An 18512-nucleotide genomic window follows, 5' to 3' on the forward strand; every position below is an offset into this window, starting at 1 on the left:
ATCGTGATCACGCTTGTCATGCTGCTACATACAAAGCATCACATCTTGTTCCGTGCATGCGCACTGATACTGACAATTCTTAATGCTATTTTTCTTGTTCTAGGGGTCATCCCCGCCGATGCTCCTATGCCGATAACACTGCACACTATACTCCATCGACTCGACCTCCGCGATCGGTTCATCGTCCATCCCATATGTCCCTCCTGTCATCGAATCTTTGAGACTGATGTCAAGACGGACATAACGTGCCCATCATGCAATTCATCTGTTTTCGAGCCTGCGATACACTCTGTATGGGAGCATATCTCTGGTGAGAGCAAAGCCCCACAACGTCCAAAGGCTTCAGCACCAATCCATCTTCCATCTGATGCACTCGCAGATATGCTCTCTCGGTAACCAGATATTGAAGAAGCATGTGATGAGTGGAAGACTCATGAGCATGAGCCGGGCACATACAGGACAATGTCTGATGGCAATGTTTGGCGCAGCGTCAAGGGACATGACGGTAAACTGTTTTTTGATGCCGCCAACACATCGGATGAACTACGAATCGGTCTCATGATACAAATGGATGGGTATGATCTTCTCATTCTCATTTAACATGATGATCAAGCTAATATGTTGAGTCGCAGCTTCAGTCGCAAGACTAGTGTATATGGGCCATCACATTCATCTACGGTCGCATCTGCAGCTATTGCAAACTTACCGGAGGCACTGCGGTGAGATCCATGACACTCTCAGCGAGTTGTACACTAACACATCTGATACAGATACCGTACAAACAACATAATTGTGTCATACCTGGCACCTGGCCCGACTGAGCCTACCGCTGAAGAGATTCAGCATTATAACATGCTTGTTGTGAACGATCTGATCAATCTCTATGACAACGGTATGGTCTACTATTCCCCGAAGTTCCCACAAGGCAAGTGCAACTCGTTTAAGCTGGTTCAAGTCTTGCTGATTAAATGCTGACAGGTCGCCGTGTTCGTGTTTTCTTGCTCGCAATCATTTGCGACCACCCAGCTATGTGCAAGATGGGCAGTTTCGCAGAGAAGAACCATAAGGTTGCACCATGCCCGAAGTGCAAGGTGCCCCTAAGTGAACTGTTTTCAGAAAAGTCGCTGAAGAATGGTGCATAGATCAGTCATGTGGATCACGAGTATGATCTGATTCTAATGCTTTTGCAGAATTTGAAGCTCGAACTGGTGATGAACACCGAAAGAATTGTTTTCACTGGCAGGATCTCAAGACCGACGAAGAGCGTCAGGAATTCTTCAACACCGTTGGGGCATGGTGGACGGAATTTGCATGTCTACCATATTTTGACCTTGTGCGGTACTGTGTCATTGATCCGATGCATAATATCTGTCTCGGTGTGTACATTCCATTCGTTATGCTGCTAAGGTATAACTAATGTTCTTCTTAGGTATTCTTAAGACACAGTGGTACGCAGTATGGATTCAAGGTGCTGCAATCTGAAGCTCAACTCAGAAAACACCACGAGAGCTTGATGTAATCCACCGCTTTCTCGAAATGGTATGAAAGTCCCCAGTTCAATTGTGATTCGCTGTACTAATGAAGACAATGCCAATAGTTTGAATCCCCCTCTTGGGCTGCTCAACTCCCGGCTCGTGTTGGCGAGCCCGCGGGTGGGAGCTTGACAGCTGACGAGTACAAATCTGCAGTTACTGCTCCTCTCGCTATCATCATGAGTGTCACTCTCTTCACGTTTCACACAGCATGGCGCATTGCTTACATGGCATCTGCACAGATCCCTATTGTTTGGGAGACATGTATGGAAGACTCGCAAGACCAGTATACCCGAGCTGAGAAACGATATACAACTGCTTTTGCAAAGTACGAGAAAGAATTGGTTGCATGGAGAAATAGGCCAGGTAAAATTGCTGAGACTCCTGACATGAAATCCGGTGATGCAAAGACTGGTGGACCTTTGAGCTCAAACAAGGTTAGCAAGAAGACAGCGAAGCACAAAGACGACAAGCCAAACCCGCCAAAGAAGCCAGCTAGATGTATGCAAAAAGAGGAACCTGTTAATTTTCTTCGTCTTGCTATAGCAGTCAAGATTTTTCTTGGACGATCTATCACTGACGATATGGTTGTTCGTGCTTTAGAGCTTCTACAAGAGTATCTGCTTGAGTATCGAAAGGTGTGTCCCGACATACTCCTATCACCACGATGATCTTAATACTCACCTGAATTGTCTGCAGCTGTATGGCGAAGATGCCCTAAAACCAAACTTCCACTGGGTTGTACACTTGCCAGATCAGGTCCATGATTACGGGCCAGTGTATAACTTTTGGGCCTTTCTCTCTGAGCGTCTGAACAAGATACTGAAGAGTTTCAAGAGCAACACATGGGTCGGAGGACAACTTGAGATATCAATGTTACGCGAGTTCGAACGCGGGACCCATCTCGATGCCATGGTGAGGTTGCACTACATGTTTGTTCAAATGCTGAAATGCGACCTGTAGATAAATGAGGTTGTCTCTCCTGCATCGGATGCAGGAGAAATAGTAAAGGACATGCTAATGTGCATGCGCGGAGATAAAGAACACCTTCTTACAGAGCCCGAGGAGTCTCTACAGGACGATGGTGTGTGTTGTTTAGTAGTGTCTCTGTTGGAGTATGCTTATCTAGTGGGTCGACTAACCCAGAACTATGCCGCTTGCAAATTCAACCTGGCCCAATCGCATCAGGATCGCCTTGGTTGAGTGACAGCGCTCGACTCGGCTTGTTCAAATACTACAATACGAATGAACTTCGGGTTCATTACTCGACTGACCGTGATGCAGTTTCAGGTACCTATGTATTGCAGGAGACTGCCCAGTACTATGACTGGGCTCTTCTCGATGGTCATCGAATCACTGCAACATCGCGGACTCAACAGGCTGTGGCACGCTCTTCAATTGTCAAGGTACTTCATGACGGCAAGTCTTATGCCGGTGAAGTTGTGTGCATATTTCATCACACACAGCGAGGCATCGCCGAAGAGCGACTCTTTGCAGAGTTTCGCTGGATGAAGCCACTGGATCTGAGTCCTGTTGAGGATGATCCCTGGAGTGACTTGTATATGATTCTCAGGAATGACGCTGTACCATGCTAACTTAAGTCTACAGCCCGGAGCTTGAGGTCGAGACGTGGGTACTTGGAGAATATGCACTGCCAAGAAATGACAGTTTCCCTCCACCCATCTTGCCCTTCCGTTCAATCCAATGTCAGTTGGCTCGTGGGATTGTCTCCACGACCGTTCCGAAGATGTGGATCACAACCACAATGGATCGTGCAAGTCATTTCTCCTTTTCGAAACTATTGTTGCATTTATGATTACTTCTGCAGCATGCAAGTGGGTTTGCATCATAAGTACTACACGAGAGCTGTGCTATATGTCTACAACATATTGGGGACCATCGGGGTATCAAGAAATCCAGGGTGTCATCAACCGTCAGGGTATCAAGAAAAGGGTGTCATCAGCCAGAGTTCATGTTTCACATTCCCGTCACACCTGTACATGCTGTCCATCAAACCGTCTCCACCTCTTCATTTTCCTCATCGACCAGTTCACCATCATCAACACCTTTATCTCTGCCATTGCCATCACTGTCGTCTATCTCATTGTTGGTTGCACAATCACCGACAGCGCTCCCAAAGCCATGTAGATCACCATGTGTGTACCAGTCTGTGAGGACATCTGCAAACTTCTCGTTGTTCTTGTTCCTCTCCCACCACGTGTGATTGATGCCAAAATCGAATGGGGCTACCAGCGGTGGTACGTCAGAAGTGCGCCCCATGTTTCGCACTGATATGATGATGACACGTTCCTTCAGTTTAGCAGGCTTATCCTGCCATGCCATGACATCAAGCTCCTTGAGGACGTTAGACAGCTGGTAACAATTAACTATATTCTCAAGACTCTGTTTGAATGATACATACCTCATCAGATCGCCACCCAGGGCGAACGACTTTGCAGAACTTAAGCTTCTCAAGCTCAGACACGCCCATCCGGTCACCATCCATATTCTGCTTCTTCGCCATCTCCCTCTTCCACTCGATCTTTGACAGTGTGGACTCATCATCTGAGTCTGGACCCGATGCCTCATCGGACATGTGGGCCTCATGACACAGGTCAGTCGGATCTATGCCATACTTCTCTTTGTATGTGTGCACAGCGGTAAGGCGGCTCTTTGCCTTCTGTGGGAGTTTGACTGACTTTCAGTGTTCAGATTGACGTTTAAAGCTATGGGACCTGACCTCTTCACGGCGATGCTTATGACGGTTTGTCCTCTGATTCCTCTCATGTGTCTTCTTCTTATTGGCATCTACTTGAGTTTGATAGATTGTCTTGAAGCTGCGGAAACTGGTCTTAGCAAGCTCGACTAGCGTATCATGATTCCACTTGTACTTGCGGCATTGTTTCAAGACTTTGAGAGCATTGTCGGAGTTCTGCAAGCATATCAAAGGTAAGTTTTGCGTGTTGTAGATGCCAACACTTATACCACTCACAGTAACATCATTCTTGACCAGCGTTGCAACATGCTCGAGAAATTCTTTATTCTCGGGATATCGTACGTCTTTTGTGAAATTTGGAGTCCAGTAACGCTCATTTGTTGTGGAGTTGAATCGTTCAGTGTCGGTTGGTCCTGGCCAATTCTGGCCCGTCTGAATGCCACATATGCCACGAAACTTCACCGTCACTCGGTTCTAGTGCATGGTGAGTAGAGTCCTTATGCTAATGGGGAAAACTCACCTGAAGGTCATTCCGGGCCTTCTGTGCTGTGGTGGACAGACTATGTTTTGTGCCCAGCAGGTCCTCGGCATCCTCGTCATCACTCGCATCTTCTTCTGTCATCTCGGACATCTCGTCTTCAAGCTCTGGCCACTTCTTACCACGTCCACCCTGTTTCAAGGCTTTTCGCTTCGCTGCTACACCCTTTCCACGGATAGCCATAGCACCCCGTTGGGCTGTACTGGACTTGTTACTCCAGGGTACGCCATCTTCACTTTGTTCAACCCTTTCTAAGCGTTGACTAAAAGTATCTTGCTTCTCGTGTAAGGCCTGAATTGATGACGTGATCGAGATCAAGGTCACAGCATCATCGGGAGCAGGGCTGGAGGAGGGCATATGTGCGAGGGTATTAGCAATGGCGCATGAGTATTCTGGAGACATGTCATGGGAGCGATGCAGCGTGTCTGGTGGGTGCGTCTGCAGACGCGGCTCATTAGGGTGCGGATACATTGTGGGCGAGCCGCGGTGACATGGTGGGTTTCTAGTATCTTAAGGGTCCTGATTATTATTGAAAATACCTACTTTTGTGGTGGTACAGAGACACTCTCATGACCCGTAGCGGCTGCATTTCGATCATGTGGGCTGCCGTTGTAGCAAGAACATCTAGTAAGTGGGTTATATGCGCATATAGTGCAGAAATGTTAACTTCTTGTTATATTTCTTCTTCTTCTTCTGCATGTGGATGTGCTCTGAAGTACCATGCATACCTCCAGGATCCACAAACCTCTACACCAGTGGGTATGGCTCGCCTCGGGGCCCGTTGCTCCAGGACCCATTTAGCAGCCGGGGATCAAGTGGCGGTGCACGAGGAGGAAAAACTGCTCTCTGTGCCTCACTCATGTTCTTCCAAGCATCATGAGGTATGAATTCTGGTCTTCGAGGGTCATCCATGACAGCGACGGGGTGCAGGAGCAGCGGGGACGAGAGGGGGAAGGGGAACGCGAGTGGGTACTAGGGGATGCGACGAGGTCACGTGGATTAGAATACCTGTCAAATGTCATCTCATTCTAGGTGCAATTATGAGACATCTACCATCCTAGTCAAACATGTAGGAGATCATAAACTTGCAATTATTTGTATTTCAACTAGACTAACAACTGAAGGTATACAAAGCTCAACTACAGCTCCAGAAGAGGGCGCGAATGCCCAGTCTATTAAGATGTACTCAGACATAGCGCGAATTATTTGAGGCTAGATTATGCAACATATTTAAGATGCTGCTAATGGTGAGTATATTGTCTCGTTCCACATATTCCTACTAAGACTACATGGTCGTTCAACGGAGTGAATTATGAGCTTGAGTTCCAAGACAGTACATAGGAGACACATGTAGGGATATTAGAGGAATAGAGTAGTCGAGGCGTCGGGGTTAGCCCAGGCGTTGAATACGTGCTCAACCGCGTAGATAGGTTTTTCGTCTTTACTTTACTCGCTGAAAACCTGCCGTCCGAATATACTCGGTTCAGTGCATTTCCCGCGACTTAAGGACCACCAAAGGCCGCAAAAGCCTTATACTGCGCCGTTGGTATCATGTCGTCCATTTCTTGGTACGAGACGTTCATGACTTTTGGGCCATGTTCTCTAGGTCTGATCCCACACTAATGATTAGACCCAGAACTCGAGAGAAGTGTCATCGAAACAGCAACATTACCTGGCATAATACTCGAGCATTATTCAACGCTCTTCTGACCCTGCACGAACCATGATCAAGCGTTCCACGACTATTAAGGCCTTAGTTGTCGCCCGCCAATTGCATCGGGGAGATTTGGTATTGACGTTGCATGGTCGGTCCTCAACTTGGTGCGTTCTACATCTAATACTCCAGCGGGAGCAGATTCCTGGCACCCACAAGTCGCGTCGCGATCATGGGACTCACTGTGTGGCGTCGCTTTTCAATAAGGGGTATGCATAATTCGGATTCTAGACACAGGGTCACAAAATCCGGTTAAGCCCCCCCAGGACCCCCTCCCCCCCCCCCCCCGTGGGAACTTTTCACGGTCCATATATAGAAGGCACCTGCCATATAGAGATGGTAATCCTAGGCTTACGTGATGCAGGTCACCTTGTTAGTCATCGTTGTGACCCGACATCACATCTGGCAGCGCCCGTGCCCGCCGCCACCTCCGAGCAGCCCACCCCTGCAAGTTGCGCAAGTACTCCGTAGGCCATCATCAAGGTGCCTTTCAGCTACTGAGTGTATGGTTTTACTACAGGAGACCCTTACTTACCTCCTGCCGCCCATTTCATAAGTAAAAATAATTCTCAGTTAAGGACCTCGGAGCCCCCCCCTCCCCCCTACCCTGTGTCTCGGAATCTGCCGGTGCATACCCCTTGCTTTTCAACGAATAATAACCTCACTCCGCCTTGACAGCATACCGCCACGGTGCTATTGCTAGAGTCCATTACCATCTCCTACATCTGCACTGTCTTCCCCACTCTTTGAAGTTTTTCATTATGTCGAGTGAGTTCAATTCCACAACTCTCGCCTCGGCAGCTACTCCTTCCAAAGCGCCGAGCAGGACCAAATGGTTATGGCCGAATTTGACGAAAGCCTGGAGGATACCTCTCTCGAGGTAGAGAAAATTATAAAAGCCAATTTCGAAAGTTTGATTATCCAGTCCACCGACATCAGCTTTCCCTTCGCGAAGGGGACGATGTACCTGGACAACCCCAAGACGGTTTCCTGGCCTACCGTACCATCGAGTGCCGAATTGGGCCGGACGTTGCATCCTACTCCTATCGGTGCCTCGCACCTGAGCCACTCCCTGGGAAACAAAGATGGAAGCTCGAGTGAGTAACGCAAACTTCGGTTGATGAATCATCACTTACAGATCCACCTATCAACTGCGAACCCTCGGGAAACAAAAGATGGAAGCTTGTGTGAGTAGTGAAAAGTTCGGCCAACAAATTATCACTTATCCAGGACAAGGCGCCTATTCAGCCGTCGCCGAGACAACTTCCTGCACTGCTAAACCTCGGCCCAAATCAACAATCAAATACTAGCAAGAGAGAAGTTATCGTCCCACGCAAACTAAAGGTAGAAACTGTGACGAACGATGATTCATCCCCAATGAGCAAGGTTTATACCAGCCCAATCTTTCATGCAAAGAGCAGCCCATCCGGAAATCCAGGGCAGTCCGGTCTTCGCTTGTGCATCACCTCCCGATGTTTGGCAAGGACATGACGCTGGCATCGCACACCGCTCTCGACAAGCGAAAGGCGGAAGTTTGGAGTCACAATGATTCGTCTCTCGGAGTCCATCGGGTTCATTCACGTCCATCCGGCTCGGCTCGTAGAAAGCGAAAGACGGCATATGAGAACGTTCAGTCGCGACAAGGAAACGCCATGGCGAGCCTGCTTGTATATCCCTTTGAGCACAAGTGCGAGACAGGAGAATGGGCACAAGTTCACGCACATCCTCCGTATAAGGTTGGAGAAAACACCCCTGCGACAGTGGTGTGCAGAAGGCGGAAGATAAGGTGCCCATGTTGGTTCGACGCGGAATGCCGTAAGGTATTTGATGACGACGAAGACGTGAATACTCACCTCAAGCAGCACTTCTCCAAGCGGAGGAATGACGGGCAGAAGGTCCTATGCGGTCACCTTGGGTGTGAGTATAGTACAGAGCGACGGGAACATCTCGTGGGACACATCAAATTCAATCACTTACAGGACGTTATGCACGTGTTGTGTGCAACGTCGACCAGTGTAATTGGGACTCGACGGCCAACGGAAAATCAGGTCCTCGGACAACCATCTTTTCCGCAAGCACACCGCGAACCACTAGCTGCATGCAGTGAGTAGTTTCCTCTTCATTCGTGACCCGCATACTAAGGGTGTTCGACAGCACGTACTCCCAACGTACAAGAGCCGTCCGGGAGAAATTTATCAATTGTCCTCAATGCCGTCCCTCAACCTCTTTAGCTCGCTGTAATTTGCCGTTTAATCTGCCGCATTCTTCTCGTGCCCATTCTGTATCTGTCCGCTGTTCAGTCGTCTCTGTAGCGCTCCTCGTAACTGCAATATTGTTTGCTTGTCTTGTTGTCGTATCACTTTTCGAATACAAGAGACAAGAAACTATATATTACCCCAGGCTGGATCTCACCATAGTCTTGGGTTGAGTTGAGGAGTCCACTCACCGGTCCGCGCGCGGGCGCGGCGGACCAATGAATTAATCTTGCGAAAATACTGCAAAGTCGGCGCCTCCAAGTTGCCTACTCACCTCCATATCCCAATAGTAACTTATTGTTCTGTAGCGTGCAAATCTATTTATGAGCTGCTAGTTCGATTTCATTCTGGAGCTGCGTAGTGTTGCACGTAATTTTTTTCAAGCTGTAGGTTGAATATTGGATCAACCCTTAATAGCAGCCGCCAATTGCTGTGGTCCATTGCTGTGGTCCACTGCCAGTGGGGAAAATAGCAATAATAACGCGAAGTGCTCACCTGAATTGGAAGACTCGGCAGCCTCAGGCTGCGCTCTACGATCACCCAGTGTAAATGTACTCAGCATAAACGAGAGCAATAGATACCTCGGCCATTCGAGCATCTGACCGGAGGTGTTACTCATACAATTAGATGGATTCTTCGGACTAAGATGCACCTCGCAAAGACCTGCATCGATGCTAGGATTCACGTGCACGAACAGATCTTCCACCTATATAACTGATGAGTCCCTGCAACCTTTCACCAGCGAATCAGCCATGCCGACCTACTTTGTCTACCATGACGCGGGCGCCCTCAAATTCGAACAGAAGCAGAGCATCGCGACGGCGATCGTAGATGCACACGTATCCTCCACGAATGCTCCCCGATTCTTCGTAAAGGTCATATTTCGGAGCTGCGATCAGGGCGATATGTTTAGTGGGGGCGTTCTCGACCAGAGCATACTCCAGGTGGTCGGCTACATCCGCACTGGACGCGATGCTTGGCGCAGAATGAAGCTTGCTAAGGCTTTGCATGAGAATATTGCACTTCATGCATGGGCCACGCAGTTCAAGATTGGCATACAACTGTTAGAGCGGCCTGCGGAGGTACGCCCTGTCCTAGTACAAACATCCTCACCACTGATGCGTCTGCAACCTGGTCAGAATGTCTTCATTGAGGGTGCACCTATGCCTCAGCCGGGGTCCGACGAAGAGACACTATGCAGAGAATTGGGATTCGTACCGAAAGAGTTAAAGCAGTAGATAACTTGAAGTCAGGTGTTACGCCTAGATTCCCACCGAAATTCATTGGTATTGAGTGTAGAAAGCCTGCCTGAGAGTCGCACCGCACTTGCGAGTATGTCTGCTGTTATGGCCCCTCGAATCCAATTTGTTCTTCTTCGGAATTGAAAGCCTTTGAGAGAGCGTGACTGGACTCTGTGTGATGAATGTGACACGTCGGAGTAGACGCGTTATGTCACACTCACGCCGCGCCAGGTTGTCACTCGCCGCGGCCACCCTCTATTTCCGGGCTTGCTCAGTGGTCCTTCCTCTCTTCGTCGCTACTGCCTGCACAATGTCGACTGCCACAAAAGCAACTGAAAGGAGAAGTCTTCATGTAAAGGCAATTCTTGGACCTGAGTTATATGCTCGTCTTTCCACGACGAAGGTCCTTCTCGTTGGCGCCGGAGGGATTGGCTGTGAGTTGCGTACGTCGAGTGGCTTTTTATTTGTCGTATTATACTCACTGATCCGGATGCGATTTTTTAAATTCTGTAATTGGTTTGCGGTTACGCCCTGCTTATTTGACTAACCATAGTCAAGAATATCGTTCTGACTGGTTTCGGGGACATTACGCTACTGGACCTGGACACAATTGATCTTTCGAACCTCAATCGTCAATTTCTATTCAAGAAAAAGGATGTGAAACAGAGCAAGGCGCTAGTCAGTTTGGTCATATCCCCGTAAATCATCCTATTCCTATCTTTGTTCTAGGTGGCCGCGAAGACGGCGTCCGCATTCAATCCTAACGTACGCATCACACCTATCCATGCCAACATCAAGGAAGCGCAATTCGACGTCGCATGGTTCAGACAATACGACATCATATTGAATGCTCTCGATAATTTAGGTATGTCTTACTTGCCGCTCCTGATTCAATCCGTCCAGCAAATCCACGAATTGTCATATGATACTCGTATTCTAACGCTATAATTTCTCAAATTAATCAGACGCCCGTCGACATGTGAACAAAATGTGCATGGCCGCAAACGTTCCATTAGTGGAATCTGGGACCGCTGGATACTTGGGCCAAGTGCAGCCCATTCTCAAGGTACTCGCTAATATCCCATTAAGTAGCGTCAGAAGCTCATGTAAGTGTCAGGATCGAGCAGAGTGCTTCGACTGTGTTCCCAAACCAACTGCGAAAACTTTCCCTGTTTGTACCATCCGTTCCACGCCTTCACAGCCAATACATTGCATCGTATGGGCGAAAAGTTATCTCATACCGTGCGCCACTTTGTTTTTCGTGCATTTGCCCTTGATGTAACTTCTATCTCGCATAGCCAATTGTTTGGGGAAGACGAGGACGGCGGAGAGTTGGACGAAGCGGAGAAACAAGGAGAGAACGGTAAGTGTCAAGCGTGCACGTATTTCTCTCGGTAACGTCTGATCAACTATGTTTACGCAGCACAAGAGATTGCAACATTACGGAAGGAAGCCCAAGCGTTCAAAGTCGTTCGGGCAGCATTGCGTGCACCGTCCGACACTGCTGGCTCGAATGCCGCCAAAATGGTGTTCCAGAAGGTAATATAAGGGTTCTTTTGTAGTCATTGCACCAATGCGCATCCCAACTCGTGCGAGGTGCTTTGATCGACGGACCATGGTGCTCACATTTTCGACAGATTTTTCACTCGGATATTCTCAACCTTCTCTCCATGGCAGATATGTGGCGCTCCCGCGCTCCACCTACTCCGCTCGATTTTGAGGATGTCAAGACCGGTACCTTTGTCCTGAACAAGACAAGTTCAAACTCAAATTCGGTCGGCGGAGCTTGTACAACAACAGGTTCTTCATCTACCAAGGATGCAAAGATAAACGGTGCCAATGGCGGTGCCAGTGGTGAGAAAACACTAAGTGGCATCAACGGTATGACACCTGCTGCTTCGGGGTCCACCACGAATGGCGGGTTGAAGGATCAGCGTGCGCTATCGCTGCAAGATAATCTCGAGCTCTTCGTGTCCAGGTGATTTATCGTTGCGTGATATGTTTTGGTATCGTTCCCTTATCGTTATTTGCACCAGTACGAACCGTCTGGCGTCGCGTTTGCGAGCGAGCGAGGACACGATATCCTTCGATAAGGACGATGATGACACTTTGGACTTCGTGACTGCCGCGGCTAACCTCCGTTCGGTGGCATATGGCATCGCTGGTCAAAGTCGATGGGAAGTGAAAGGTCGGTCTGTGCGGAAGTCGTGTTTCTCTCGATGTCTATCTCATACTCCTTATCCATGATAGAAATGGCTGGAAACATTATTCCTGCAATCGCGACCACGAATGCGATCATCGCCGGTCTCATTGTCTTGCAGGCCCTACATCTACTCCGAAAGGCATATAACTCGTTGCGCAACGTGCACGTCCAGTTCAAGCCGAGCATGCCCCTCAGCGCTATCACCATGTGTCCGCCGAACCCGGACTGCGGTGTCTGCAGGGATGCCTACACGGAGATTCTGTGCGAACCCGCGCTGGCGACGCTTGGGGATGTCGTCGACGGCATCCTCGGAGGAGGGCACGGCGACGGCACCGGGAAGCGGGACGTCAGCGTGTATGAGGAGAAGCGTGTGCTGAGCGACCCGGATTGGGATGATAATAACGGGCGGACGCTCGAGAGCCTGAATGTTACGAGAGGGAAGTTCCTCTCCATTGTCGACGAAGATGGTATTTATGGGACGATCCAGGTTGCGGTGGGCGTTTTGCCGTGAGTCCTCGTAGTCCCTTTGTTAGGCTATTGTTCAGCGACTCACTCTACTTGTGTCTGTTCTTGCAGTCCCAATCATCCAATCGATGGCTCGGCTATCATTTTCCCTGTACCGTTGCCAATACCTCCAAAGAAGGCCAAGTCACCGTCCTCTTTGAAGAGGCCAGCTTCCGACGACGATAACGTTGAACCATCGGCGAAGCGCGTCAAGACGAACGGTAGTGCACCCACTTTCTCTCCCAGCAAGAAGAAGAGGCTAGAGGAGGACGGACTTATCCTCGTTGACGACGCCAATCAACAACTGGACGACGATGATGTCATCGAGATCGACTAGTACATTCTGCGCACGAGCACTAACATTGCTTTCATTTCATCTCATTCTTCTCTGGGGCCATCTATATCATCTGTCGCTCTCGCTGTTGCTCTCATCCGTAGATACAGTACAGTGAACTTATTACTAGTATGTATTACACCCAATGACGTTATAACTCATATTCAAGGATGCTTGCTGGAGCTTTGGCTGACGGCTCTCGCTGACAAGAGTCTGATTCCGATGTAGCCAACATTCGACATGCAGGTTGATCCACGAACTAGGGAGGCATCACCTCCAGCTCCCCGTCACTGCTGTCTAGATCCACCACCTTCGATTGGATCGAGGCGAGAGGCTTCCCGAACGCTGCAATCTCCGCCTTCTCCATCTCGTCCTCGTCATCGCTGCTGTCGGGTATGTGCAGCGGATCATCGCCATCCGGTAAGTGTACCGACTTTGCGTTCGGGGCTTCAGTCTCAGGTGTTGGCGCAGCTTTTGCTGCCGCTTCAGGACGATGAACACAGGTGGTTCTCTTGCCCGGCCTTGGACCGAGGGCGAAGCCTCTCTTGGTTTGCAACACCGTTAGGGCGTCGAGCTACAAGGAAGTAAGGACGGCTTGAACATCAACTGATCAGCATATTGAACTCACTTTGCTCTGTACGTTTGAGTCCACAGATTTCCTTCCGTCCTTGACCGTTGGGTCAAATCCCAAGTTCCTGATGAGCTGGGCGGAATATGCATTCTTACGCGGCTTCTTCGCGGCATCCGGCTTCGTAGATTCGTCACCAATATCAGACTCGAACTCAGAGGAATCTACGTCGTCTAGGTGTTTCGCCTTGGGCTTCTTGCTCGGCTTCTCGCTTTCCCTCTCCTTCCCCTTCGCTTTATCTGCGCTTTGCATCTGTTTGCTATACTCCCGGGCGGTGAAAAGTGCCTTGGAACCCTTCTTGTCCTTCTTCAGAAGTTGCCGCAACGCGCAATCCGCATCCTTCGCCGACTTACGAGAAGCCTTTGCTTGAGCATTGCGCCCCATGGACTCCGTGAGGTACAAGTCTTTGGAGCCAGAGACAATGTGGCCCGACACGACGTACGTCGCACCGGTACCGCTGCTCTCGTTCTCCGGCTTCAAGCCCCATCGATGTGAAGGGTCGTAGGCAAGCTTCTTCTTCACGCCTGTGGACATGCCCGAGGTTCTAAAAGACATAAATTCAGTTTATCAGTTATCGTGCGAAGATCTCGCGCAGTTTTTGCAGAGAACTCACCCCATAGAGAACTCTGCCCTGCCGGCCCTCTTACGCTCGACAGCATGTTGGATATGCCAGTCGCAGACTTCTGCGACCCTCTTGTCGCACCATCCGCCGCATACGGAGCCATCGCGCTTGACAACTTTGCACATGCCCAGGTCCTGAGAGTAGCCGATCACTGCAATGGATGCTACTGATTCTGGAGTAATTGCAAGAATGTTGTCGGTGGGATGGGGTGCATCTCCCGACCGCTGAGAGGTAATTAATAAGTTGATATGAAGTGTAAAGTTAGACCTCTCCATTCATACCTGGAAGGGCTTGAGAATCCTCGGATTGAGTAGCGCAACCACGGCGCCTTCCCTCAACATCGACAATTTTTCAAATGCGCCCCGACTTCCTCCCTTGTAAATTTTCTCCTTCTTCCCGTTCTCCTTCGTGACCAAGTCGAACCCGTCCGCCTCGAATAGCAGCAAGGACAAGAATGCATCGCCTCTGATCATAGACTGCCCGCCATTGTCGGATGACCCCCTCGAGCGGCAGCCGAAATCGATAAGCTTGAGGTTGACATACTTCTTTCCGTGTGGCTTCGGCTCCTCCTTGGGCTTCTTCCTTGGCGGGCCCTTTTGCCGCTGGGGAGGCTTCCCGGTGCCGTCCAAGGTTAAGGGCAAGTCCAGTTCCTCATCCTCCTCCCCCTGGACCTTGTCGTCTCGACCAGTACCCACCGGGGCCTGGCTGTATTTCAGCTTTCCTCGCTCAGCGACGACGGCGATGGTCAACCAGTCGCCCTCGACGGGAACATCGTAACCCTGCTTGCTTGGTAGGAGACGTATCACAGAGTACAACTTTGAGGGTGAAAGGTAGTATCGACCGCGGAGGTAGTCCTGGAAATCCTCATAAGGGATAGAGCGGGATCTGCCCGGGGTTACTTCGTCAGAATTTGGTTCAAAGATGTGAAGACGTACTCACGATAGGCGGATCATCGAGTTTGGTTCCAACTTCTCGAAGTGTGGGTCATCGAATGGTGGTTTGTGTTCAGCCGGGCCTAACACTAGTTCCTCAACGAGAGCAAGGCGGTCGTCACGAGCATGAGCACTGGTGCAATCTTCGCTTCTGCCATCCACAACAACGGTGTCGACGTTGGGAGTAGCGGCCTTGTCTGAGAAGGCAGACGATCGAACGACTACCGGGCCAACCGGGAGATGATTGTTGTGCGAATGAGCATTGGCGAGTTTCTGCAATACCGTCGAAGCCGTCAACTTCAAGGGCTGCGTAGCCTTCGCAGTGCTATGCACCGATGCTAGCTGCAAGGCCTTCGCTTGACCACTGGAGGCTGCAACCTGCGGCTTGCGAAGTACAGTCCTGCGATCCGCGCCGTGTCTTGACTGTTCCGCGACCTTTCGCTTCTCTTGTGCGGTCAGGTAAGCACCCTGACGTCGTATGAGATTTCGAATTCTGAACTCACTTGGAGAAGGTGTAGAGGGAGCCAGTAGTCCCGAAAGCCGTTTCCTTTTTGGAGATGATGATAAAAGTGGTGAAGTGGTGTCCGAGTCCACAGGTTCGACGAGTTGGGCCTGAAGTAAAGCGATCTGCTTCCGGATCTCTGCTTGGCAAGCCGCTTCGAGCACTTCCTTGTGTGAGGATGATTCCATGTTCCTGAGGATTGTATCTGATTAATTTAACGTCAATCAAACTTCGTCGTGAAGGAGTTATAAAAGTGAAGACCTCGAAGTACGATTGGGGCACAATCGCAACTTTCTCAAATAAGGATAGCAGTATGATTTCTTTCGCAGAACTGCACTCTACGGTAATTCTCAGCTGCCACGCACGCACAGTTCAACGTTAACGTCATCGTTCACAAGTGGAGAGATAACTCACCCGATGTCCGCCTCTCTAGTCGCTGAGTGGGCAGCTAGTGGCGCAATTGGAGAAAATGTGAAACAATCAAAGACCAAAAATGAGCATACAAAGAACCGCACATAAGCAAGCTCAACCTACCTACAAGTACGATCTTTACTGTTTCTGTGAGCCGACAATTTCTGAGTTCTACGCCACTTAAATCGTGCTGGAGAAATGATAACTATAATTAACCTAGATTTTTCCGCAAGAAATGCGGTATAGGCACAATAGTCTGACGACAATGTCCGAGAGAAGATTGCGGAGGAAGAGTAAATTGCTGGAACAGTTGGAGTTGCGCGTGCTATGTGTACGCGTTGTTTGGTTCTCGCGCACACGCGTCAGTCATGTGATAGAAAGCTTGGCCAGTTTTTGCGTGCCAAGAAATTAGAATGGTCGCTCGATAAAATTAGTCAAATCGTACGGGAAAGTACAGTCAGATACACATAATCGCAGATGGATATACTATCAATGACCATATGCGAACTGAACCAGTAATGCGAACTTTTTTTCAACGGCTTGTTTCGTCCTTCTTGTTCCCTCGGCTCAGTATTGTATGTCCTGCACAATCCGACTGTAAAAGTTTCGAGAGTGCAACGGCTGCCTCAAAGCAATTCTGAAAGCGGTTTCGGTTTTGGGCAGACGTGACGTTTTCAAGCTCCGTTTAAATCTTCCGTAACACATCCTTTGTTCCAGTGAGGGCATGCCGTGCGGACGTTAATTCGGCAGCGTGACAATGTGTGACACTGTCGCTCCATCCTGCAGGCAGCCTCCCCAGCTTTCCAGAGTGCGCTCAGCTGGGGAGAAAATTATAAACTCTTGTATTTCAATACTACAGATGCTATAGAATACATTGAAAAAAGCGCGAGGCAAGGCGATGAAGTGGTGAGCAACGGCGATGATGTTCGTATATCAGGGCCACCGATAGTACTACCTCTCCCTAGATGCATCGCGTGAGACAGTTGTGCACTATGCAAAGCGTGCTATGGCAACACAATGGGCCCGGCGTTGTAACCGCGTGCATCAATAGAACCTGATCATTCCGTCAGGTAAAGCGTCAGTATAAAGCACGATGGAGGAAGCCTCCTACTTCTTTCATCCGCACTTCCTTCTCAAACGATTCCCCATAGTGCCCGCCTTGACAGCTCACTCACCTCTTACTCAAGGATGCCATACCCATATCAGACTCGCAGCAAGACCAGTGCGCAGAAGATGGCCAAGAGTGGCAAGCTACAGCAGGCCACCCGTCGCCCAGTAACTGCTTCACCCGCAAAGAAGAATCCACGCCTCAGAAGAAAAGGCCCTATACACTCTCCGAACCTGAAATCCGCCGTCGTTGGCTGGTCGGCTGGGGCCACAACGTCGGGTCGCCACGATCGCACCACTCGACGCACACTTCATCAACCCTCCACGTTCGCGTGGGATCTCGCCGCGATGGAGCCCAACGCCAGACAGAGGCTCCTCGCAGACACGGAGAGTATTCGCCAGACGTTCAGTGGTGAAGAGGATCGTCATTTTAAAAAACAGTTGCTCAAGATACTACAGCGGAAGAAGATGGAGGTGGATGAATGGCAGCGCGCTGAAGAAGCAGGATCCTTCAGCAAGGACAACAGGTCGTCTGATATGCTCTTGCGAAATTGGCGAATGCAACCAATGGGGCTGGATTCCTCAGGTATGTGCTCGCGTTAATGTTCTGATCCTCAAGCTGAGAGACTGCACAGAAACAATCGCTTATGTCAAGCCCATGCTAGACCTCGTAGAGAGATTCCCGACTGACACAGACTGGAAGCTCGAAACATTTGAGGACAAATTCGGAGAACTCTGAGATCGATCGTCAGCCTGCTCACAAGCAATTTGCAGCGGTTTTCTCGTTATAGGTGGATCCTGAAGGCCCGATCAATAAGGCAACAACGAACGCACAATGGTAAACCAGTGACCACGAGCTACCTCACCTTGCTGCATCGCGAGGCGGGGCCACTCAGCTGGTGAGAGAATTCTCAACACTGACCTGAGATACCTTCAGAAAGTGTGTGAAAATTTGTCATTTTCGTAGTTCTTTTTCCAATGCGATTCCAATAAATTTTAGTTATTTTCGTGCAGGAAGGCGTCAGTTGGCCACCGCTCGCGCCATACACAATAGATTTGCCATAGTGGTATGACGCGGAGATTGTGCGAACGCAGGCGTCTCCAGGGCATGCCGGATAACAACGACCTGTAAAGCACCTCAAATGCAGTGCTAGAAATCCAGTCCAGAGAAGCAGTCCAGCGGTCTCCGCAGTCGAGGTAGAAGTCGAGAATAACGCATTCCTTACATGGCAGAAAATAATACAGAGGATACAGACGGAACGCTTCAGAGTGA

General features: G+C 49.7%; 7 protein-coding genes across 7 annotated transcripts; 4 read left to right on the top strand and 3 right to left on the bottom strand.

The window, feature by feature from the left end:
* Positions 1 to 462: 462 nt before the first annotated feature.
* On the top strand, positions 463 to 2735 carry SCP_0603210 (hypothetical protein; the record flags this gene model as incomplete). The annotated part of the gene is made up of 12 exons (XM_027759455.1): positions 463 to 575; positions 633 to 719; positions 771 to 892; positions 979 to 1134; positions 1191 to 1376; positions 1441 to 1448; positions 1495 to 1539; positions 1598 to 2033; positions 2079 to 2170; positions 2232 to 2447; positions 2496 to 2618; positions 2679 to 2735. 12 exons carry the CDS (start codon positions 463 to 465, stop codon positions 2733 to 2735), a joined length of 1641 nt encoding a protein of 546 aa, XP_027615256.1.
* An 807-nt stretch (positions 2736 to 3542) lies between these two features.
* On the bottom strand, positions 3543 to 5257 carry SCP_0603220 (hypothetical protein; the record flags this gene model as incomplete). The annotated part of the gene is made up of 5 exons (XM_027759456.1): positions 3543 to 3905; positions 3955 to 4212; positions 4273 to 4464; positions 4525 to 4722; positions 4769 to 5257. 5 exons carry the CDS (start codon positions 5255 to 5257, stop codon positions 3543 to 3545), a joined length of 1500 nt encoding a protein of 499 aa, XP_027615257.1.
* Positions 5258 to 7332: 2075 nt separating this feature from the next.
* Positions 7333 to 7810, top strand: SCP_0603230 (hypothetical protein; the record flags this gene model as incomplete). Its single annotated transcript, XM_027759457.1, has 3 exons — positions 7333 to 7597; positions 7676 to 7687; positions 7749 to 7810. 3 exons carry the CDS (start codon positions 7333 to 7335, stop codon positions 7808 to 7810), a joined length of 339 nt encoding a protein of 112 aa, XP_027615258.1.
* A 1287-nt stretch (positions 7811 to 9097) lies between these two features.
* SCP_0603240 (hypothetical protein) lies at positions 9098 to 9783 on the bottom strand (the record flags this gene model as incomplete). The annotated part of the gene is made up of 5 exons (XM_027759458.1): positions 9098 to 9198; positions 9251 to 9285; positions 9337 to 9353; positions 9408 to 9461; positions 9520 to 9783. The coding sequence occupies 5 exons, from the start codon at positions 9781 to 9783 to the stop codon at positions 9098 to 9100; spliced, it is 471 nt and encodes a 156-aa protein (XP_027615259.1).
* Positions 9784 to 10306: 523 nt separating this feature from the next.
* SCP_0603250 (Ubiquitin-activating enzyme E1-like) lies at positions 10307 to 13040 on the top strand (the record flags this gene model as incomplete). Its single annotated transcript, XM_027759459.1, has 11 exons — positions 10307 to 10439; positions 10550 to 10674; positions 10726 to 10861; positions 10962 to 11062; positions 11114 to 11238; positions 11295 to 11359; positions 11420 to 11535; positions 11634 to 11974; positions 12033 to 12184; positions 12247 to 12706; positions 12776 to 13040. 11 exons carry the CDS (start codon positions 10307 to 10309, stop codon positions 13038 to 13040), a joined length of 2019 nt encoding a protein of 672 aa, XP_027615260.1.
* A 256-nt stretch (positions 13041 to 13296) lies between these two features.
* On the bottom strand, positions 13297 to 15909 carry SCP_0603260 (hypothetical protein; the record flags this gene model as incomplete). The annotated part of the gene is made up of 5 exons (XM_027759460.1): positions 13297 to 13611; positions 13666 to 14209; positions 14279 to 14511; positions 14569 to 15172; positions 15227 to 15909. 5 exons carry the CDS (start codon positions 15907 to 15909, stop codon positions 13297 to 13299), a joined length of 2379 nt encoding a protein of 792 aa, XP_027615261.1.
* A 1411-nt stretch (positions 15910 to 17320) lies between these two features.
* On the top strand, positions 17321 to 17978 carry SCP_0603270 (hypothetical protein; the record flags this gene model as incomplete). The annotated part of the gene is made up of 2 exons (XM_027759461.1): positions 17321 to 17825; positions 17875 to 17978. 2 exons carry the CDS (start codon positions 17321 to 17323, stop codon positions 17976 to 17978), a joined length of 609 nt encoding a protein of 202 aa, XP_027615262.1.
* Between the last annotated feature and the right edge of the window lie 534 nt (positions 17979 to 18512).

Source organism: Sparassis crispa (genome assembly GCF_003851025.1).
Source record: "Sparassis crispa DNA, contig_000005F, whole genome shotgun sequence".
In the NCBI taxonomy this organism is placed as follows: Eukaryota; Fungi; Basidiomycota; class Agaricomycetes; order Polyporales; family Sparassidaceae; genus Sparassis; species Sparassis crispa.